The sequence below is a fragment of the Chiloscyllium punctatum genome, chromosome 29 (assembly GCF_047496795.1).
Source record: "Chiloscyllium punctatum isolate Juve2018m chromosome 29, sChiPun1.3, whole genome shotgun sequence".
NCBI classification, from domain to species: domain Eukaryota; kingdom Metazoa; phylum Chordata; class Chondrichthyes; order Orectolobiformes; family Hemiscylliidae; genus Chiloscyllium; species Chiloscyllium punctatum.
In genome coordinates, this window is record NC_092767.1 from 74015224 (window position 1) to 74038681 (window position 23458).

General features: G+C 44.9%; 1 protein-coding gene across 8 annotated transcripts in view; it reads left to right on the forward strand.

Annotated features, from left to right (window-relative positions):
* The first annotated feature begins 726 nt into the window (after window positions 1-726).
* clasrp (CLK4-associating serine/arginine rich protein) overlaps window positions 727-23458 on the forward strand; it is a 61366-nt gene continuing 38634 nt past the window's right edge. For 3 of the 8 annotated variants that reach the window (XR_011952714.1, XM_072549437.1, XM_072549430.1), the window contains exons 1-12: window positions 727-812; window positions 3098-3169; window positions 7120-7254; window positions 7752-7849; window positions 11760-11861; window positions 13860-13939; window positions 14739-14823; window positions 16474-16616; window positions 18710-18806; window positions 19863-19941; window positions 20110-20183; window positions 21276-21317. Coding sequence is in view for 7 of the 8 variants with exons in the window: in XM_072549437.1 (XP_072405538.1) it covers window positions 7156-7254; window positions 7752-7849; window positions 11760-11861; window positions 13860-13939; window positions 14739-14823; window positions 16474-16616; window positions 18710-18806; window positions 19863-19941; window positions 20110-20183; window positions 21276-21317 (899 nt within the window). In the remaining variant the exon portion in view is untranslated. Of the gene's footprint in view, window positions 885-3097; window positions 3170-7119; window positions 7255-7751; window positions 7850-11759; window positions 11862-13859; window positions 13940-14738; window positions 14824-16473; window positions 16617-18709; window positions 18807-19862; window positions 19942-20109; window positions 20184-21275; window positions 21318-23458 lie in introns of all 8 variants that reach the window. The other 5 variants (XM_072549435.1, XM_072549434.1, XM_072549431.1 and 2 more) reach the window with 5 other exon arrangements.

The window sequence follows — 23458 nt, forward strand, 5'->3', positions numbered from 1 at the left end:
ATATCTAGATATCTGCCAGTAAAACTCAAGAAACTCAACACCATTCAGGCCAAAGCAGCCCCAGTTCAACACGCCCTCCTCCGTCGTCAACATTCACTCCCTCCATCACTGAAGCACAGTAGCAGCAATGTATACCATCTACAAGATCCATGTCAGTGCCATCCACATCCAAATCCAAAGCAGCAGGGAAAGGGGAACAACATTCCTTGCAAGTTCCCTGCCAAACCACACAGCATCCTGATTTGGAAATCTGTTGCCATTCCTTCAGTGACACTAAGTCAGAATCCTGGAACTCCCTCAAGTTTATTGGGGGTCTACCTATACAACACGGAATGCAGCGGTTCAAGAAGGTGGCTTGCCACCACATTCTCAAGGAGTAATTAGGATGGATGATCAATAATGACCCAGGCCAACAATGCCCACACCCATGAATGAATAAAGGGAAGAGAAGTTTAGCCTAACTTATTTTCTGGGATATCAATATCAGAATTTATAGTTTACTCTATATCCCTTCCCGTGAATTAATAAAAGTTTATATGGCTGTGATGCTGATACATCTGAAACCAAAAATAGAAAACAAGTGATTGAAAAGGACTCCAAATACATGTAACGGACACTCTGCGGAACCGAAAATGCAGCTGGGTTGGTGGAGGAAGATTTTCTTTGTGGTACCTGGTGCGGGGCGGAAGTGGCCGGGAAAGCGCGGGGTCGTAGCGGATCCCGAGGGGCGGAAGTTGTGTGCGCGGCCGGACTCAAGGGGGAGGAGAGGAGAAGGGAAAAGATGGCGGAGTGTTGGTAGCGCTTCACTCCAGGTAAACGCTTGCTGGGCGGGGGGACTGGAAGGAGAGGCACCTCACCGACAAGGGGTGAGAGCAACACGGAAAGTGAGGCCCGAGGCTGACGGGGAATTGGGAATGGATCGGTGGTGTCGGGCAACGAGGGGCGGGGAAAGAATGCGATGGGGGAGGGGGACATAATTGGGGTACGGGGGGGGGTAAGTTGGGGACGGGGAGCGGGTTGGGGCATAGGGGTACATTGGAGGAGGAATAGGGGTAGGTTGGGAGGAAGGGGGTTATGGGGAAAGAGGGGATAGGGGTACGTGAGTTGGAGGAGGTTGGGGGTGGGAGGGGGAGTCTGGGATTGGATGTGGGGTGGGGTGGTAAGTTGGGGGTGAGTTGGGGGTAGGGGGTGAGTTGGGGGATTGGAGGTGAGTCAGGTTGGGGGGGTTCGGGGTGGGGGGGGATGAGTTGGGGGGGGGATGAGTCGGGGAGGGTGGGGGGGGATTTGAGTCACAAAGATGTACAGCGTGGAAACAGACCCTGCGGTCCAACTCGTCCATGCTGACCAGATATCCCAACCCAATCTAGTCCCACCTGCCAGCACCCGGCCCATATCCCCCCAAACCCTTCCTGTTCATATACCCATCCAGATGCCTTTTCAATGTTGTGATTGTACCAGCCTCCACCACTTCCTCATGCAGCTCATTCCATACATTCACCACCCTCTGAGTGAAAAAGTTGCCTCTTCCGTCTATTTTATATCTTTTCCCTCTCGCCCTAAACCTATGCCCCCTGACTTCTGGACTCCCCACCCCAGGGAAAAAAATTTTGTCTATTTATCCTATCCATTCCCCACGTCGTTTTATAACCCGCTATAATGTCACCCCTCAGCCTCCGACGCTCCAGGGAAAACAGCCCCAGCCTGTTCAACCTTTCCCTATAGCTCAAATCCTCCAACCCTGGCAACATACTTATAAATCTTTTCTGAACCCTTTCAAGTTTCGATAGGAAGGAGACCAGAATTGCATACAATATTCCAACAGTGGCCAAACTAATGTTCTGTACAGTGCAACGTGACCTCCCAACTCCTTTACTCTTTACTCTGATAAATAAAGGATAGCATACCAAAATGCCGCCTTCACTATCCTATCTATCTGTGACTTGACTTTCAAGCAGCTATGAACCTGCACTCCAAGGTCTCTTTGTTCAGCAACATTCCCTAGGACCTTACCATTAAGTGTATAAGTCCTGCTAAGATTCGCTTTCCCAAAATGCAGCATTTCGCATTTATCTGAATTAAACTCCATCTGCCACTTCTTAGCCCGTTGACCCATCTGTTCAAGATCCCTTTGTAATCTGAGGTAACCCTCTTCGCTGTCCACTACACTTCCAATTTTGGTGTTGGCAGGGTGAGACAGAGGGGTCAGGGCAGGTTGGAGGCTGGAGTATCGGGGCGGAGAGGGGTGAATTGAGGGGGAGGGGGCAATCGGGGCAGGGAGGGGGCAATCGGGGCAGAGAGGGGAATTGAGGAGAAGGAGGGGGGTATGGAAGGGGAGAGGGGGCTATCGAAGGGGCTGTTGGGAGGACAGGGAGAGTGTGGGGGGTATCGGGTGGAGGTAGGGTCTATCGCAGCAGAGTGGAGGGTATTTTAAAGAGGTGGGGGATATCGAGGTGGAGTGGGGGTGTGGGGGGTATCGGGGCAGGGTTGTGGGGGGTATCAGGGCAGAGCTGGGGGTGTGGGGGGTATCGGAGCAGAGCTGTGGGGTATCAGGGTAGAGGTGGGGGTGTGAGGGGTATCGGGGCGGAGGTGGTGTAGTGGGGGGTATTGGGGCTCAGGGGGGGGAATCTGGGATGGGGGGGAGGGTTTCGGGGTGGAGCTGTGGGAGGATCCGGGTGGTTGAGTTGGGGCGGGTTGTTGTGTCGGGGATGGGGGGGGGTAAGTTTTAGAGGCGGTCATGGCTGAGAGGGGGGTGAGTTGATGAGGTTGCAGCAGAGAGCGAGGGGTAAGTGCAGGGGCAGGGGATATAGAAGAGGGTTAAAAATTAGGGTGGGTGGATTCAGGAGCGGTGTATGTGTGGGAAGGTGGTGTAGGATAAGTTTTGGTGGGAGGTGCAGGAGTGGGTTAGGAGAGGGAAAGGGTCCAGGAGTAGGTGGGTGTGTGGGGTGAAGATGAATGAGAGAGTGTGGGGTATGAGGTTGCAGGGGGAACGATGGGTGGATGGAGAGGTGCCACAAGATGACCTCTGTGTGAAAGGTCCTGGAGATGCAAGTTTTTATTCCCTCCTAACATCTGACACATCAATTCTGTCTCCCTCCAGGTTGAATGCCACTACCTATCTTTCCACCTTCTTAAGCAGAGCAGCTCAGCACCTCTTGAACAAGGGAAGTGAGTGAGTATTGTTTTTACAAGGACACACAAAAGGTTAAAGGTTTGGAATGGTATTTATTCCTTTTGTTTTGTTGCTGTCTTCAGCTTCTTAAAATGACACTGAACTGGAATATTTCCATAAATTCAACCAAGCTCCTTGTCCATCCCCACTTTCCATGAGAACTAAGAGCAAGAGGAGGCCATTCAGCCCCTCAAACCTGCTTCGCCACTTGATTTTTGGCATGGTTGACCTCTTCTCACCCTCAACTTCACTTTTCTGCCGCTCTCCATAGCCCTCTGACCCATTGCTATTTAAACATCTGTCTGTCTCTTCAAATTTACTCAATATGCCAGCATCCACTGAACTCTGGGGTAGTGAATTCCACAGAATCACAATCCTTTGGGGAGGATGTTAATCCAGGCACCCAGGTAATGTTCTGGGGTCCTGGATTTGAATTTTGTCAGATCAGATGGTGGAAGTTGAAAATCAATAAATTTATGGGATTAAGAACCTGATGACGGTTCACTAATGCTCTATAGGGAAGGAAACTGCCATTTGCCAGATGGAATTTCACATTGGCCCCAAGGTCCCCTACTTCCCGCGGGAGCCTGTGCCCCACAACCTGAGCCGCCTCTGGAATTTTAATTGTGTTTCCTTTCAGGACGTAAAACGGCATGCGGTGTATTGACAGCTGCTGCACACCGTCCACCTCTTCTCCCTCATCCACCGTCCGGACACGCCTTGGCGTGCCCATTTGCCATCGGGCGGTGGGGATCCCCAGTGGAGGGCTCTCTACGCGGGAGTCCTTCCCCTTTCTCTCGGGGATCTGGGGTGGAGGGTGCTGCACGCAGCAGTCCCCTGCAACCGCAGATTGAGGTGGTTCACGGACTCTCAGCCCAACTGCTTGTTCTGTGGTACTGTGGAGTCCGTGGACCACGTGTATATTGGGTATGAGCGTTTGCACACCCTTTTTGATTTTTTTAAAAACCTCCTCCTCTGCTTTTGGTTGTCCCACGCTCCTGATCTTCGGGCTCCCGGTACGGAGGGAGGAGGGCAGGTCTGAAGACCTCCTCGTGGGTCTGCTCCTGGGCCTGGCCAAACTGGCCATCAACAGGTCGAGGCAGCGGGCCCTGGAGGGGGTTGTTAGGGCCGACTGCCTCTTACGCGGTTACATTAGGGCCTGGGTGTCCTTGGAGAAGGAGCATGCAGTCTCCACAAACACCCTGGAGTTGTTCAGGAAGAGGTGGGCGCCGCAGGGAGTGGAGTGCATTATTTCCCCCTCCAACTCTATTTTGATTTAGTCCCTGCCCTCCCCTTCTCTGTTTGATCACGCAGCATTGCCCTTTGATGTGAAGGGCAGTGCTTGTCACTGGCCACTCAGGTGTTTCCTCTCTTCCTGGTGGTGGAAATTTGAATAAAGATTCATGCACCTTGTGTCTCTCACTGTGTCTCACACCTGCAGACACACAACATGGATGCTGGGGAAAAGATAAGCACTACTGCAGTTAGGCGGGAATGTGGAAAAAAAAATAAAAGCCAGCAATGCCCTCATCCCATGAATGGAATAAAAATAATTTCTCTTCACTTCTGTTTTAAATCTGCTAACCCCTTATCCTAAAATTATGACCTTTCGTTCTAGACTGCCTGATGAGGAAACGTTCTTTCTACATCTACTCTGTCAATCCCCTCAGTTAGATCTCATTTCATTCTTCTAAACTCCAGAAATATAAGTTTAAACTGTTCAATCTCTCTTCGAATACTGAAATTGATGTCCTATGTCCCATGTTTTTGACTCAGCAACAATGATGGAACAATGTTAAATGTTCAATGTGTCATGTGGCTTAGAAGGAACCTAACGGCTATGATGCACCCTTGATCCTTAAAACTCAAACCCTGGTAGAGCATCTATTTTCTTTGTTTATCAATGAAATGCCTTGGGATGTTGTTCAAAGGTGAAGGAGCTGTGTCCTCATCTTTGGAGTTTCTCAAGCTTGTTCCATTTCACCTGCTTTGGATTCACTGTCCTCCTCAAATCTGACCCAGGTGAAAGCCACATGTATTCACTGGCATCTGGTTTAGTTAATTTACTGCCCTTGGTTCCTACCCATACCAACTTCCAACATCACTTTTTTTTTTGCATCTGAATCAAGATTATAAAACTAAGTGCATTTTCAAATGCACAACTGTCCAACCCATGGGCGGCACGGTGGCACAGTGGTTAGCACTGCTGCCTCACAGCGCCAGAGACCTGGGTTCAATTCCCGCCTCAGGCAACTCTCTGTGTGGAGTTTGCACGTTCTCCCCGTGTCTGCGTGGGTTTCCTCCGGGTGCTCCGGTTTCCTCCCACACTCCAAAGATGTGCAGGTCAGGTGAATTGGCCATACTAAATTGCCCGTGTTAGGTAAGGGGTAGATGTAGGGGTATGGGTGGGTTGCGCTTCGGCGGGCGGTGTGGACTTGTTGGGCCGAAGGGCCTGTTTCCACACTGTAAGTAATCTAATCTAATCTAATCTTTGGTCCTCTATTGGTGATCATATATCTGCAGTTAACGGTCTGTTTTTGAGACTTTGATGTCACTAGAGTTGTAATCCAGAGGCCCAGGCTATAGATTTACATCCAGCACAGAAGCAGGCAGATTTTAAATTCAGTCAGTAATAAATCTTGAGTTACAAGCTAACCTCAGTAACAGTGACTGTCAAACTATCATCAGTTGTCCTAAAAACCTATCTGGTTCATTAATGTTCTTCAGTGTAATGTGATCTACAATCCTGACCTACACATGACTCCAGATCCTCAGTGATGCGTTTGACTCTTAACTGTCCATTCCACTCAGCTCAAGGATAATTAGGAATGGCCAATCAATTCTGCCCACTCAAATGTATAAACAATTGGAATAAAGGGCAGCAGATGCTGGAATCACTTGTACAGAGAGCAAGTCTTGTAAAATTTCAAGTTAATAGGGAAATATTACCTTTCCCCATGTCCTGTGAGAGAATGAAAGCAGAGATAAATGCAGATGGCAGCTGTGTGTGCAGTTCCTTATGTCCCATGAGCCTCAGTGTCAGGATTCAGCCTGCATTCATTATCTCCAAAATTGGAATAACATTGAAGAACTGGTTTCAACTGGTGGCCAGCGTGTTCTGAGTCACTGAGCAATTTCTCAGGAGATTACCAGCATGTACATCTATGATCTTCCATGTATTAAATGTCGTACATTTATGTATACTTCCAGAGTTAGTGTTTTAGGGCTCATCAGGGATCAAATTTGTTATTTATGGCTGGGTACCACGCTGTGAAGGAAAGCACAGTCATAACCTTTTTCTTGGTGTTGAACCTGATTGCTAATCCTCTGTACTTTGAAATATAGAGGAGAAATGCAATGTGTATTTTATTTTAGGCACATTCCAGATGTCAATCTTTATAAGCAACAGAAGGAAATATCAGTCTGCTAGCCACACGGTGTCTCTCACCAGATTTTGCTCACCCACATTGACTCCTGATCCAGCAGTGTCTTGCTTTTAATATTCTTTGCCTTGTTTTCAGACCTCTCCATGGACGTGACCCCTCCTGATCTGTGAAACCTTCCACAATCTCAATATTTGTCCAATTCTGGGCTTTTAAATATCTCCAATTTTAATAGGCAGCTGTGCCTTCACCAACCTGATCCTTAATGTCCGCCCCCCCCCCCCCCCCCCCCCCCCCCCCCCCACCTGCTGTGTTTATCCTCTCTGCCATTCTAACTCTCTCTTTTATGGCATTCCTTATAATCCTTATAATCTTCCTCTTTGGTCAAAAGTTTGGCCTAATCTGCTTGTCTGTGTCTCACCTTGCTATGGCTTGATGTCACATTTAATCTGGTGACATATCCGTGAAATGCCTTGGGTTGTGTTGTGCATTCAGGACTCTAATTAAATGCAGCATGTTGTTGAAAGTTGGGCTGTTCATTGGGAATCACTTTTTGTGTGTCTTCAGATTTGCCGTTTTGTCACGTCACGTCAGGAATCCAGGATGTGGCACGAGGCTCGGAAACATGAGCGGAAACTGCGTGGGATGATGGTGGACTACAAGAAACGGGCTGAACGACGCAGGGAGTACTATGAGAAGATAGTGAGTGTGCCATGATATTGTAACGTCCATTGTTCCGATTTAGATATTGAGGGGTGACCTTATAGAGGTTTATAAAATCACGAGGGGCATAGATATGATAAAAAGCAAGGGTATTTTCGAGTTCAAAACCAAAAGGCCTGCTTTTAAGGTGTGAGGTGAAAGTTTTAAAGAGGACATGAGGGACAACGTTTTTTCCACAGAAGATGGTTTGTATATGGAATGTACTGCCAGAGGAAGTGGTGGATGCAGGTACAGTTGCAACTTTTAAAAGACATTTGAATAAGTACATGGATAGAAAAGGCTTAGAGGGCTATGGACCAAATGCAGGCAAAAGGGGATAGTTTAGTTTGGGAACATGGTCAATGTGGACAAGTTGAACCGAAGGATCTGCTTACGTGATGTATGACTGTATAACATTGGGGTTAATTGATATTAAACAGAGAATCTGAAAATTCTTTTCCCAATGTATGCGGCATTCTGCCATCTTTGATTTCCAGAAAAAAGATCCAGCACAGTTCCTGCAGGTACATGGTCGAGCGTGTAAAATTCACCTGGATTCTGCCGTGGCTCTTGCAGCAGAGAGTCCCCTCAACATGTAAGTGATACCTTATCTGAACTGCTGGACTGTTAATGTTAACAGTTTTGTTAAGAGCATGCGAGTGGAGGCTGCTAATCGATTAAGTATCTTAAACACAGCTCTTGTGGCACAGGGGTGGGTTTGGGTTTAAGTCCCACCTGAAATGGTGGTGTGTTCTAAGTCATTCAGACAAAATGATTTTTTAAATCAAAATGGACTTTGGGTCTTGTGGCACAGTAGTGGTGTCCTCACCTCTGATTTTGGGTTCAAGGTCTATCTGCCCTGGAGCACTGCCACAACATGCCTGAATCCAGTTGATATTAAAAGATGAAAGTCAAACATAGAAACTAAGAGCAGGAGTAGGCCGTTTGGCCCTTGAGCCTGCTCCGGCCTTCAGTATGATCGTGGTGGATCCTGAATAACAATGCCATATTCCTGCTTTCCCTTCACACCCCTTGATGACTTTAATATCTAAAAATCCTGTGTAGTACTGGTGGTATCTCAAAACATAGGCCACATATGAAGAATCCATCGGGTGACTGTGTGGAGTTTGCACATTCTCCCCGTGTCTGAGTGGGTTTCCTCTGGGTGCTCCGGTTTCCTGCCACAGTCCAAAGATGTGCAGGTTAGGTGAATTGGCCACGCTATATTGCCCCATAGTGTTAGGTGCATTAGTCAGAGGGATATGGGTTTGAGTGTCTTACTCTTCGGAGGGTCGGTGTGGAGTTGTTGGGCCAAAGGGCCTGTTTCCACACTGTAGGGAATCTAATCTAAAAAAAATCAGATCAGCTTCATGGAGTTTCAATGTGGTTAACGCTCCTAGGTCTTTATACCGACCAGCCCTCTAAGCCAGAAGGTCCAGGTCATGATCCATCAAGCTGTGACACGAGACATCAAAGCAAATCGATTAATTATAAAAGTAGATTTTAGCCCCTGGAATGGTATTTTAAGAGGCTGAATATTAGCTAATTTCATTATTGGTTATTAAGGAGTATTAAAAGGGGACTTCTCCTTTAAGAGGTTTTCATCGAATTAAATACTTTTTAAATGTTTGCTCGAGTGTATACAATGGCACTCCCTTCGAAAGGAATTGTTCATCAGTTTATTTCATTTGTTTTATGGTTTAAAAATTATATGGAAACTATTAAAGTTGTTTGTTGCGGTTCACCTTTGAGAGGTTCCTTAGTAAACCTGTCACTTGAATTTGTTTGACTTGGGTTTGCAAAGGCACAGCTGGGACACGAGGTTGGTGCGTCAGCAGGAAGCTAATGTGTGTGATGTTGCATTTCTAGATGGTATGAAGTTAAATACATTGAATGTCCGAAGTGACTGGGGGGGGGGGGGGGGGGGGGGGGGAGCGGGGGCGGCGATTCAGTTGCACAGATCTTTAAAATGGCGCAAATAGATGCAGAAAATAATCAAGAAGCTAATGGAATGATGGTCTTTATGTCCAGAAGACTAGAGTACAAACTGTACTTATTGTTGTGGTTCTGTTCGCCGAGCTGGGAATTTGTCTTGCAAACGTTTCGTCCCCTGTCTAGGTGACATCCTCAGTGCTTGGGAGCCTCCTGTGATGCGCTTCTGTGCTGTTTCCTCCAGCATTTATAGTGGCCTGTCTCTGCCGCTTCTGGTTGTCGGTTCAAGCTGTCCGCTGCAGTGGCCGGTATATTGGGTCCAGGTCGATGTGTTTGTTAGAGTCTGTGGATGAGTGCCATACAAATTCCCAGCTCGGCGAACAGAACCACAACAACGAGCACCCGAGCTACAAATCTTCTCACAAACTTTGAAAACTGTACTTATACAAAACTCTGATTAGATCCCACTTGGAGTACTGAGAGCAGATCTGGGCACTCCACCTTAGCAGGGATTAATTGGTTATGGAGGCAGTACAACGCAGGTTTACAAGAATGGTTAGGTTCAGGGTTAGGTTATGAGGAGAGATTATACAAATTAGGCCTTTTGTTTACTTGAATATAGATGATCTGATGGAAGTCTTCATGGTATTAACTGGAAAATATAGAATGCATAAAGGTAACTGTTTCCACTGGGTGGGGATTCTAGAACTAGGGGGCTTAGTCTGAGAATTAGGGCCAGACTGTTCAGGAGAGATGTTCGAAAGCTCTTATACACCCAAAGGATGGGAGAGGTTTGAAACACTCTTCCACAAATGATCATGGATGCTAGATCAGTTGTTAATTTTAAATCTGAGATAGATATGTTTTTTCAGTAAAGGTATTAAGGGATATGAGTTAAAGTATATGTAGTTAGGTCACATCTAATTAAATGGCAGAACAGGCTCAAGGGGCTGAATGACCTACTACTGTTGCTATGGCGTGATTGCACTAGAGGGGGCTTGGAAAAGATTTAAGGGCTTTTGCCCGAAATGTTGACTTTCCTGCTTCTCGGATGCTGCCTGACCTGCTGTGCTTTTCCAGCACCACTCTAATCCAGACTCTGATTTCCAGCATCAGTAGTCCTCACTTTTGCCTTTACCAGCATGTTGCCTGGTCTGGAACCATTCTGTTATGAAGAGAGAGGTTGAATAGGCTGATGTTGTTTTCCTTAGAGCAGAGCAGGCTTGGGGCAGGATCTCATTGGGATGTAGTCATGATGGGTTGTAGATAGAACAGAAAAGGAGACATTTCTCAATAATCTCTCAGTAACCAGAGGGTATGTTTTTAAAGTAAGGAGCAGGTGGTTTAGAGGGGTTTGAGGAAACATGATTTTGGCACAGAGGATTGTGGATAAATTGATGTCACTGCCTAGGAGAGTTATGGAGTTGGGAACCCTCAACATACAAGAACTACTTAGATGAGCACTTGAAACACCGAGGCCTACAAGGTTATGAGCCAAGTGCTGGAAAATGGGATTAGCATAAAGGATGTTTAGTGATCACCATGGAGACAACGGACTGCTTTCTGTGCTGTAAAGGCTCTGACTTTGAAAGTCAAGGTAAAGATTGACTGGAATGCCAGCTGCTGTTTTTGAAAGAGTGCCATGCATTCATGATGACAGCTGGGGACTTAGCATCTCACTGGGGATGTTTGCATCTCTGACAGTGCAGTACTCCTCTATAATGCCCTGGAGTGTCAGCCTTAATCCATGTGCTACCTTCTGACCGTAAAGCAAGCATGCTACCCATTGAGCTATGGCTGCCACTCCCTTCCCTTTTCCGTTAATGCCCAGTGTTTTGTCTGCTGCCGAGATGTGCTTTGGTGCTGTTACCTTCTTGGTACCTTAGTATGCAAGGTGACACAAAGTTAGTGGTCTGCCATCTGTCAGTGACTACAGGAAGAGGTAAGAACAGGAGTAGACTGATAAATCGAACACTGAGGGTTTGGCTGGAATTGCCACATGTGGTCGAGCTTCTGTAGTTTCTGTGCTAAGAAGGCTTCATTGCTGAAGTGATAGCTTAGTTCACAGAATTATGGGGCATTATTAGAGAATTGTATGACACCCACGCTAACTGCTTCCAACAGTTGTGCACTTCCTCTAGAGTTTTGTTTTCTGTTTCCCAAAAGTACAGATGAATTTTGATTGGCTTCCATTGTTGGTTGCATCTCCTCCATTACTGTTGATTAAGAGTAAAACTTCAAATTATCCTGTTGACTGAAATCTCAACTTTTGTTTTACGGATTTCAATTTGCACACCAGATTTTATGCTCTTCTAAAATTAAAAGATGCTTTTATTTCACTCGAGTGACTTGGGCCATGATGGCTAGGCCAGCATTTCTGAATTTGTTAACATTATTTCTAACAATCCTTGTTGTAGGGGTAGCATTACAAGTTGTGGGTTCAATTCCTCCTTTGGAGGCTTGTGTCCATAATTCACATGGGGATTCCCAGTGTCGGTGCTGATTCATTCCCTGTGCATTGCCACTAGTGGTCAGCCAGTCTCGCTCATGGCTCCCTGTTGTTATTTCTCAAGGATGCCCTGGCAGGGTGATACCAACAACATGATCGATCGGTTTGATGTTCGGGCTCATCTGGATTACATCCTGGAGTACACCCCTCCTTTCCTGAGTGCTCTGTGAGTATCGACATGATGGAAGAAAGAGAAACTTACCTAATTCTTAGTCAATTTAAACTCCTTTCCTTTCAGCCTCCAAAGATCCTGACAATCACAGACTTCCACACACTTCTACCCAAGCTCCTGTTCATTGCTACTTCAACTAATGGGGGTTGCGGCAATACAATTAATAACAGGAGCAGGACTCTTGACCCTTCAAACCTGCTCCACCGTTCTGTAAGATCATGGCTGCTCCGATTGTGCCCTCCACACCATATTTCCACCTAGTCCCAATAACCTCTCTCTAGACAGCAACTTGAAATCCCACCATTTAACATCTTGAAAGGCAAGGGAAAAAGAAACATTTGAATACCATTACCTACAAGTTCCCTTCCAAGCCACTCACCATCCTGGTTTGAAATATATTGCCGTTCCTTCAGTGTCACTGAGTCAAAATCCTGGAACTCCCTCCGCAAACACTTGGGTGTACCTGCACCAAATAGACTGCGGAAGTACAAAATAATACCATCTTTTTAAGAGCCATTACAGGAAGGCAATAAATGGTGATCCAGACAGTGATTTTTCACATCCTAAGAGTGAATTTAAAAGATGATGTTGCTTATCAAGAAGGTATCTACCTCTGCCTTAAAATTTTTCAAAACTTATGCCTCACTGTCCTGTGATGAAGAAATTCCAAAGGCTGTCAACTCTGAGAGAAAAATTCTCTTCATCTCTGTCTTCAAGCAGCCCTTTATTTTTTAAACAATGACCTATCAAATTTAGGTTTTAGCTTGTTCTAAAGTACTTGTTCAGACACTGTCTGACATGTTTCTGGAGCAGGTGGAACTCAGGAAACAGGGACACTACCAATGTGCCACAAGAGCCCAAGTCACTTTTTATTCCTCTAAACTCCAGCCTTGCCTGTCCCAACCTTTCCTCAAAATGCCATCCAATCAGTGTTAGTCTCAGGTTGGTATGTGTTGTTGAAGGTTGCACAGAATTACATCTGTAAAGGAACAGCCTGTCATTACACAGGGCATCCTTAATCCAAGTTATCACCACGCTCCCCATTGGCCTGGTGAGCAAACATCTGTCCTGATCTAAATGATCTTCCCTATTGTGAAGCTCCCACAGCTGCATTAGACCCTATTGCATTTCTTTATCTTAAATAAGGTAGTGTGTCAAGGTTGGCGTCTGTCCCTAGGAGAGACAGTGGTGTAGTGGTAATATCACTAGACTAGTAATCCAGAGACCAAGGACTGTGCCCTCTGAGCATAACCACAGCATCTGGAGGAATTAAAAATCAATATTTCCTTCAAAGGTTAAAAAACTGGAAAAGTAATGGTGATCAAGAAACTATTGTCAATCCATCAGAAAATCCTATTTGGTTTACTGGTGTCCTTTTACTTGCTCTGGACTACAGAATTTTCCAGCAATGTGGTTGACTTTAACTGCCCTGTGAAATGAATGAGCAAGGCACTCTGTTCAAGGGCAATTAGAGATGCCAGACCTGCCAACAACACACACATGCCACGAAAGAATAAAGAAAACACAATGTGATGGGTATATGAAAAGGAAGGGTTTAGAGAAATATGAGCCAAATGCTGGTAAATGGGACAATATTAATTTAGGATATCTGGTCGGTATGGACGAGTTGGAGTGACAGATCTGTTTCCATGCTGTTCAACTCTGACTCTAAACAAGAAAGGAGATTGAGCTCACCCCTGAATACAAGTTTTGGGCAGAGAATTGCAGTAATCCACAGTCCTGTAATGAAAGAATTCATCTTCATGTCTGTCTGAAACAGCTGACCCCTTTCCTGTACTTACCTCCCCCTGGTATATTTTGCAATCTAACCTGTCAGAGCTTCACACCAGCTTATTGTTGACTTGGAAGTTGCAAACTCAAGTAACATCTCTTACTAAACCATTTGGTGGTTGTTTGAAGAAAAGACTCTTGTCTTGAGTCAAACACTTTACTCTTTGAACATGTGATGAAGGTTTAATTTTTCTTCTTTAGCTCTCCAGAACATGACAATGATGAACGGAAGTGTAATTACGAGCGATACAGAGGTCTGGTGCAGAATGATTTTGCAGGCAGTAAGTTTCCAGATTGTTTCTTGAATTACCCAACCAGTAATCCTCGCTGAATTTCTATCAGTGATGCTGTTGTGATACATCACCTGGCAAATTGGCCAAAATGGTGGTTGTCCTAATCTTTTTAAACGAAAAAGACAGCCCGTTCAGTTTCTCGTGATGATATGCTCTGTCGGTTTTCCTTGTTGGTCCACAGGCAATTCCAGGGAGATTAATTTTATTTTCTATTTCCCAAAAGTACTGATGAATTTTGATTGGCTTCCATTGTTGGTTGCAGCTCCTCCATTACAATTGTTGTGCCATCATTTGGTGAAAGATGTGTTAGAAATACTGGGAATATGCAACAGCCACCTGGAGGGGGAAATGTATAGGAATGTAGGAGCTAGGTGAGAAGCCAATCAGTCTTTCAAACCTGTTCTAGCTTCCAGTTAGATCATTGTTCATCTGTATCTTAGCTGTCCAATTATCCGACTTGTTCAATGTTTGAAGTGTGACAGAGCTGATGCATTAACCCATCTAATACATCAAAAGATAAGAGGCTATTCAGCCCATCAATCATGCTTTCTCATTCAATAAAATCGTAGATGATATGATAATTGCCTCACTCCACTTTGCTGCCTGACCTCAACTCTTAACTCCCTTGCTGATCAAAAACCTGACTGCCTCGTCTTAGAGTAAACCAAGCTTTACAGCATTTTAAAGGTGAACAGCTCTCTGAGAATAAAATTGCTGTTCTTCTGTCTTAACTGGGCGATTCCTTCTTTTAAAGCTTTAAACCGACTGGTGTCTTTCTGTATTTCAGTTGCTGAGGAGCAGTGTCTGTACCAGATCTACATCGATGAGCTGTACGGGGGCATGCAGAAACCCAACGATGATGAGAAGAAGAAGTATGTGCAGGATCCAGGGGGAGGGAGGGTGAAAGGATGCAACAGGAAGTAGCTATGCATTATCCCTCTCTTTTGTTGTCCAGACTTTCTGATACCTTAGTGCCCAAATGGACCAGGTTTGTGTTGAGTGAATTGATGTTAATCAGGGCTACAGCAGGTGGCAGTTTTGCCCTCTTGAAGGGATGGGTGATGAACGCAGAGAAGGAAAGTGCATTTATAGCTCAGGAAATGCCCATTCGGTCCAGCTGGTCAGTAGTGGTGTTAATGTTCCCATATGAGCCTAATCCCAACCCTGTGCATCTCACCTAATAAATATATCTTTTGATTCCTTTCTCCAGTTTATTTATTTATCTTTCCCTTAATTGTGTCCAGCGCTGTTCGCTTCAGAGGCAATTGGCAAGTTCCACATTCTCCCCACTCTTTGGGTGGAGTTGTTTCTCCTGAATTCCCTGGGATTTATTAACAACTGTCTTATGCTTATAGCCCCTAGTTCTGATCTTGCTTTCAAATGGAAACAGCTTCTCTGCATCCAGCCTGTCAAAGCATTTCGTAATCTTAAGCAGCTCTCAGATCAGCCTCTCTACAGAAAAGAGCTCCAACCTGTTCACTTCTTTCCTAATAGCTAAAATGTTTCCTGCTGGCATTCCTATTCCTGCTGGCTGTCTGGTCAGGTTAGAGATTATAAATTGTTACAGTGTGGAAGCACTGACCTTCTGAAGAGCATCCAATCCCCCAACCCACCCCTATAATCTTGAGGTGGGGCTCACCTGCAATACCCCTGCAGTAGAATAGTTTGCAGATACCCAAACAAAATGTGCCTGTGAAATATTGCGAATTCAGAAGTGCAAGCTGTAAAAAAAAAAATAGATATGTGTGTCAGAATTCATTCCACTGCTGTGCTGACTAGTTTGACTGTTTGAAGTAACTTTGCATTTTCAATGCATCTGAATTCTATAACACCATTAACTGCAGTAGTGATTCCTGCCAGATTTGAATTCCAAGGCTTTTATCTCGAATAGCGGAATGTCATTCCTGGTGGGATAGACTGGGGACAAAGTCTCCTTTCCTGTCACCTTTTGCCTCCTGCTTTGAATGCCATCACTTTGGTAACGGCTGTAAAACATTTCCCTCAGCTAACTGGAATCTGTAAATCTTTAACTGTTTATTGAGTGCTCTTTAGATGCTGAGGGATAGGCCAATCAAAGAATTATCTTAAGAAAGATATCAAAGAATTGGCTTATCAGGTCTCTCAGAAGTTTTGTACAATAATGTTACGGAAATCTTGCCACACCAGAAACGGGCCAAACTGCTCCATTCTGGTGTTTACGCTCCATATGAGCCTCTCCTCTTTGTAACATGGCTCTCCCTTCCCACCACCTGATCAGCTTATCCTTTTGATTTCTGTTTATCTACTTAACTTCTTAAATGCATCAGTGCTATTTACCTCAACTAGTCCATGTGGTAGCAACTTTGACACACTCATAACAACTTGCAGAAAGAAATGTGCAAAAGAGCTCCATGTATAATAAACTACATTCCTGAACTACGACTTTCGTTACTTAGTGACTACAGCAAGTATTTGATGACAGCCGACCTCCTCCTTCACCCCGCATGACCAGCTAACCATCTGTCCACCTTCCTCCATAACAGACTGGCAGAAAAGAAAGCTTCCATTGGCTACACTTACGATGACAGCTCAGTCACCACAGATGAAAAGATCGAGGAGAGAGACGAAGATGAAGAGGAAGATTCCGATGAGAAGAGTGACTCGGATGAAGAAATTCCAGACATAGGTGAGCGACTGTAAAGTTTCTGAAAACTGTCCCCAAAACCTTTGTAGCCGAAGGGGGGCAATGTCAAATATTGTAAACAGGAAGGTAGAATAACTTTTATTTTTATTCGTCCATGGATGTGCGTGTCACTGACTGGACCAGCATTTATTGCCCATCCCTAATTTCGTAAGTTAAGAGTCAGCCGCATTGTTGTAGGTAAGGAGGCAGACCAGGTAAGGATGACAGAATACCTTCCCTAAAGGACATTACGTGGGTTTTCCTGACAATCGGCAATGGTTTGATGGTTATCATTAGACTCTTAATTCCAGATTATTATTGAATTCAAATTCTAGCATCTGCCATGGTGGGATTCGAACTCAGGTCCCCAGAACATTACCTGTGTTTCTGGATTAACAGTCTAACTGTAATACCACTAGGCCTTCACCTGTTAATATTTAAAGATCAAATTTCTGACCCTAGTAGTCTTGTGAGTTTTCCTGAGATTTGGGCAGCACCTTGCCTGGCTTTCAGAAGCAAAGTGATTTTTATAGGGAAATTTATTGATGAAACTGTGTGACCTGAAATAAATTAGAAAATTGCTAAAAATATGGAATAGGACAGACAGGAGAAAGCCATGCTTAATGTTTTAGATGCAAATGCTTGAAAGGAATTCCATTCTGACAGGGCATCTGCATCCTGAATAAACCTTTAATATAGTTACCCTTGGAGTTGTGAGTCAGCCTGCAGTACTTTTCAGGGGTAAGAGGGTGCTGTAGCCAGTTTAATAAATTGCTATTATGATACAGCTGAATTGAAGTAAAAGTATTATTTAAAGGTAAGACTGACTGAAGGAGCATACTTCAAAAGTTAGTCATTTTTGAAATGTATGCAAGTGCATAAATTCCACTGATACATGAGGTGAACAAACAATAATTCTATCTTCGTTGTGTTGGAGGGAGAACTCCTTGAGTATTACCTTTTAATGTCAGGTTTGACTTTTCGTCTGAAAGTTTCCTGTCTTGACAGTGCAGCACTCCACTGAAGTGTCGTGCTGTATGTTTCTGTCTTGAGAGTCAAGCTCTAGCCTGTCACTTTATGGTTCTGGTTAACTGAATCAAGCTGACATGTTTAATTTAATTTGCATGGTGGCAATAAATTCTTCACTCCGTCATAAATGTCTCTAGCTACCTAACCAGTAACATAATGAAGTTAAAACCATCTGGTGAATTCAGAGTACCAATGTTATGCTGTGAGGTGAAGTACTAGAAGAGGTGGGTGGAGATGGTGATGTAGTGGTAATGTTGGACTAGTTATCCAGTGACCTAGGCTAATGCTTTGGGGATATAGGCTCGAATCCCACCAAGAAAGATATTAAAAGTTGAGAAAAATAATGGTGACCAGGAAACAATCATCAACTTTCCTTGAGGGAAGGGGGTCTGCTGTCCTTACCTGGTTTGGCCATCATACGACTCCAGACCATAGCAATGTAGCTGAGTCTTCACTGCTGTCTGAAATGGTCCTAGAAAGCCACTTGGTTCGAGGTAACTTGGGGAAGGCTGACAAAGACCAGCAACACACTCCCATCCTGTGAAGGAATAAAGCAAGAAACAAGTGGAGAATGAGAAATGAGCTGGATTTCTCACTAATTGTACTCTGTTTTAAAATACAATCTGTGACAGAGTGTAGAGAACTCTTAACTGCTCCCAAAGGCAATTGGAGATGGATAACAAATGCTGGCCTTGCCATTGATGCTCCATCCCATGAGCGCATTTTTAAAAAAAATATTGTTTCCTTTTCTGTTAAAGAAATCTGCAAAAATCTGTTAAATAAAGCATCTTACAAATCCATCATAGGAAATAGTTGGAGCAATAGACCATGCAAACATCTTGGAGGTGACTGTATTCTAGCTTGTACAGACTTCTTGCAGCATAGTTGTTATTTTTGTTTTACAAATGATTTAGTCTGGAAGGGAGAGCACCTCCAATTTGTTGCTGAATGTGCAGGTTGTCCCTCTTTACCTCTGAAGGCCAGTACATGGTTAAGGGTTTATTTCTTCTGCTAGTCTCAATCGTTCTTGTGTAACGTTTTCTGAATATTTACTTCCTACCTTTAAGATGTTGAAGTGGATGTTGATGAATTAAACTCTGAACAAACTTTGGAGCTGAACAAACTCGCTACCACGTACGGGATGTCTGAAGGTGACTTTGTCAGGTGAGGGTGTAACTTGTCTGTCCTTCATCTGGCAGAGGTATCCCCATCTCCTGACAATCATGAGAAAGAGAAGGCCATTTGGCCCCTCAGGCTAAATTGCCACTCGTTAAGATTATAAGACTGGGCTGAAAATTGCAAGTGAAAGTTGTCACCGGCCCTGAGGACCACTGGCTGCCCCCTCATTAGAAAGGGGCGGCACAGTAGCTCAGTAGTTAGCACTGCTGCCTCACAGCACCAGGTTCGATTCCAGCCTCAGGTGACTGTCTGTGTGGAGTTTTGTACATTCTCCCTGTGTCTGTGTGGGTTTCCTCCGAGTGGTGCGGTTTCCTCCCACGGTCCAAAGATGTGCAGATCAGGTGAATTGACCGTGCTAAATTGCCCCATAGTGTTAGCTCATTTAGTCAGAGGGAATTGGGTCTGGGTGGGTTACTCTTCGGAGGGTCGGTGTGGACTGGTTGGGCCGAATGGCCTGTTTCCACACTGTAGGGAATCTAATCTAATCTGAAGAGATGACTTATCATGATTCTAACTTGAGGTTCACTGCCCCACAGGTGATCTCAGCCAGCGCAGGGAATTGAACCAGCCTCTACATCTTAAAGCAGCCATCCAGCTAACTTACCTTCTGGTCTCTTGTGGCTTCAAATTAATTGTTCCCATTCTGTTGTTGAATAAAAATCTGTCTGACTCACCCTTGAGTATATTCAATGTGGGGATAGAATCCAACCCCAGAAATCGGTCTTCATCACTGTCTTAAATGGAAGACCCCTTCAACAGAAAAATTCCTGACTCAAGCTAGTGAGTGCTAAATTAGTAGGGATAGGGTTTATACTTTGGGCTTGTGTTAAGGAGCTGCATTTATACCGTCACTTCCTAGTGTAGACTTGTTTTGGGGGACAAATGTTAATTGAAGGGTGATCGGCTGGATTGGGGCGGGGGAGGGGGAGGGAATGGGGACGCCACATCTGTCTCTTCACCACCTCGCACAGTGTAGTGGAAGGTGCAGTGCACCAGCCTGTCATCCAATGTTTACAGTAGGATTCTTGTTTCTCTCTGAAGGATGTTACGGAAGGACAAAGAGGAGGTGGAAGCAATTAAACACGCCAAGGCTTTGGAGGAGGAGAAGGCGATGTACTCGGTAAGGATTTTCATTGTTCTCTTGTTGGGCCAAAGGGTCTGTTTTCACACTGTAAGAAATCTGAATCTAAATCCACATGTCAACCGTGGGAGCACGTGCATTACTGATGGTGCCAGAGTTTGGCACAGGCAAGCCATGCAATTATTTTGCCATGTTTTCCATTTGTAGGGGCGAAGGTCACGACGGCAAAGGAGAGAATTCAGAGAAAAGCGTTTGAAGGGGAGGAAAATCAGCCCACCCAGGTACAGACCATTCTCCTCAACGTCTCCAATCACTGAAAAGCCTCCTCCCTTCTGTCCCACCCTTTTATGTTCTACCATTTTTCCTCTACGTGGCCTATCTGTCGGTGTCACACTGACATGGGCGAAGATACGTGCCATGGTTTTTAAAAATGGCCTTTAGATTTGCCCCTTCAATTCTATCCAAAGTATACTGATGGTTAGGGCTCAGTTCCACTTAGTCATTTTCTGATACCTCACCCATGTGTCCATCCCTTGTGTGTGTATGGATAATAAGTGTCCAGAGTATTCAACTGCAGAGAGCATCACCACTAAAGACAAGTGTACTTGCCTAACATCAGCATGTCTGTGCTCCACTGAGGGTGACTGAGGGCAGTTTGCCATCCCAGCTGAGATCAGCATGTCCCAAAATTCAAATTGGAGGCTGTGCTGCAGTGTGGGTGAGCTCTACACTAAATCTTTCACAAGCACATCCCAATGCACTTTGCAGCTGATGGAGTGCTTTTCAAATTATGTCACCATTGTCATATATTTAAAAAAAATTATTTTTTTTTTGCACAGTAAGTTTCCACAACCAGCATGGTGATAGCAATCTGAGAAATAAGTGAGAGGTAACAGTTATCCAGGGGAAAGCTCAGTTGTTGTTCTAAAGAAATTACAACAGAATCTTCTGCATCCACCTGAGAGAACAGATGAGACATTGGGTTTGACATCTCCACTGAAAGATGACACCTCCCTGCTGTACCTTGTTCCCTCAGTACTGGGAGTGTCGGCCTGGGTTTTGTGCTCAAGTCTCTGGTGTGTAGGACACAAACCCACAAGCTACATTCAGAGGCATGTGGTTTGTTGACTGAGCAGCAAAAGCTTAGGGATACTCCATAGTGAAAGGGTAGCAGCCATTGGTCCACAGTAGAAGGGAGTGATTAAGGCACTGGAGGAGTAAAGGATTGAAACTGTCTCGTCATTCAATGAAATGTATTGTTGCTATGTCAGGCAAACTCATCTCACCGGCAGCGAGCATCACTTAAGGGACAAGGCAGGGTGAGCAGATGCAAGTAAGAGATGGTGTTTGACGTTGTTTACTTTCCTTTTCAGTTATGCAAGGAGAGACAGCCCAACATATGATCCATACAAAAGGTAAATTTATAACTAATCCAACTGAAGTACAGAGAAGAGAATGCTAACTAGTAGATCAATCAACTCCTGAGGGAATAACACAATTTGATTTGTAAATAATTTGCAGAAATATTTTTGGGGAAAGAGACCATGTAGTTTCAGGGAAAAAAAATATTTTTGAAATCCTCTTCTTCCTACTTTTTTGCATCTATTTACTTCCCTCCTGCTTGTCCAGTTCCACAAGCTCCGGAGCTTCTGGCGTCTCAACTGTGAGACTGGACAAATGTTTTAGCAGGCAGTGAACGGAGGCTTCAGGGCTGTACTTCTATCCTGTCCTCCATCTGATAGATTCTAGCAGGCATTTACTAGCTGGTGTTCTGGACTGGGTGATGGGATTTATTATTCCCGCTGTTAATTATGAGTGAAAGCCAGTTTGAGTACCCTCCCTGCTGTCACTGAGGCGAGTCGTGTTTTGAATTGAATGAGTGAGTTGAAACGTTTGCAGTGTTGCCACTTATGGCATCATCTTAGGTACAAGATACCTAGGTACAGCTACTTAAGTGCAAGGTTTGTGAAGGTTTGTAGCTCAGGTTGAGGTTTAGGGTGTAGGTTTACTCGCTGAGCTATAGGTTTGATATCCAGACCTTTCATTACCTGGCTAGGTAACATCATCAATGGCGACCTCCAAGTGAAGCGAAGCTGTTGTCTCCTGCTTTCTATTTATATCTTTCTCCTGGATGGGGTTCCTGGGGTTTGTGGTGATGTCATTTCCTGTTCCATTTTCTGAGGGGTTGATAGATGGCAGCTAGATCTGTGTGTTTGTTTATGGCGTTGTGGTTGGAATGCCAGGCCTCTAGGAATTCTCTGGCATGTCTTTGCTTAGCCTGTCCCAGGATAGATGTGTTGTCCCAGTCGAAATGGCGGTTTTTTTTCATCCGTGTGTAGGGATACGAGGGAGAGAGGGTCGTGTCTTTTTGTGGCTAGCTGATGTTCGTGTTTCCTGGTGGCTAACTTTCTTCCTGTTTGTCCTACGTAGTGTTTGTGGCAGTCCTTGCATGGAATTTTGTAGATGATGTTGGTTTTGTCCATGGGTTGTACTGGGTCTTTTAAGTTTGTTAGTTTTTGTTTGAGAGTGTTAGTGGGTTTGTGTGCTACTAGGAGTCCGAGGGGTCTCAGTAGTCTGGCTGTCATTTCTGAAACTTCTTTGATGTATAGTAAGGTGGTTAGGGTTTCTGGCTGTGTTTGGTCTGCTTGTCGTGGTTTGTTCTTGAGGAATCTGCGCACTGTAAGACACAAAAAGACACGACCCTCTCTCCCTCGTATCCCTACACACGGATGAAAAAAAAACACCATTTCGACTGGGACAGTACGTGCCAGAGAATTCCTAGAGGCCTGGCACTCCAACCACAACGCCATAAACAAACACACAGATCTAGATACCATCTATCAACCCCTCAAAAAATGAACAGGAAATGACATCACCCAGGAACCCCATCCAGGAGAAAGATATAAATAGAAAGCAGGAGACAACAGCTTTGCTTCACTTGGAGGTTGCCACTGATGATGTTACCTAGCCAGGTAATGAAACGTCTGGATATCAAACCTATGGCTCAACGAGCAAACCTACACCCTAAGCTATTTAAGTATTTGGTATAAAATAAATGATTTTTAAAAAGTGGGCAGAGCAGACGTGCTCCAGCATGGTAGTCCCACGCTGTTGCCATATTGTTTTAGGGTGGGGTGGCAGAGGAGGAGTGGAATGTTGGTATCTGGGCTATTAACTGGTTTGGGAAGCAGAACTGTCAAAGCAAATTCTTAAATGAGTGAGTGCTATTAGATATAGGGGTCTTGTGGCACAGTGGGTCGTACTCTTTCCTTCTGAATCAGAAGCTCCAGGTTCCACTCCTGGGACCTGATAACCAACCAAAGATGAGTTTGTAACTCGCCTGAACAGGTTGAGTATCAATCTCCACATCCTTCCAACACACACTGAAGGTAGGCGGTAAGAGCGGTTGAGATTCCTGGAGATTCACGTGGTGAAAAAAAGCATTAATGCCTCTACCACGGTGCTCCCCAAACATGTTTTCCTCAGTGACCACATTCTGAAGGTTGGAAGATGCCCGAGCTCTGGAGCCTGAGCCAAGAGATTGGGTTGGGAGCAA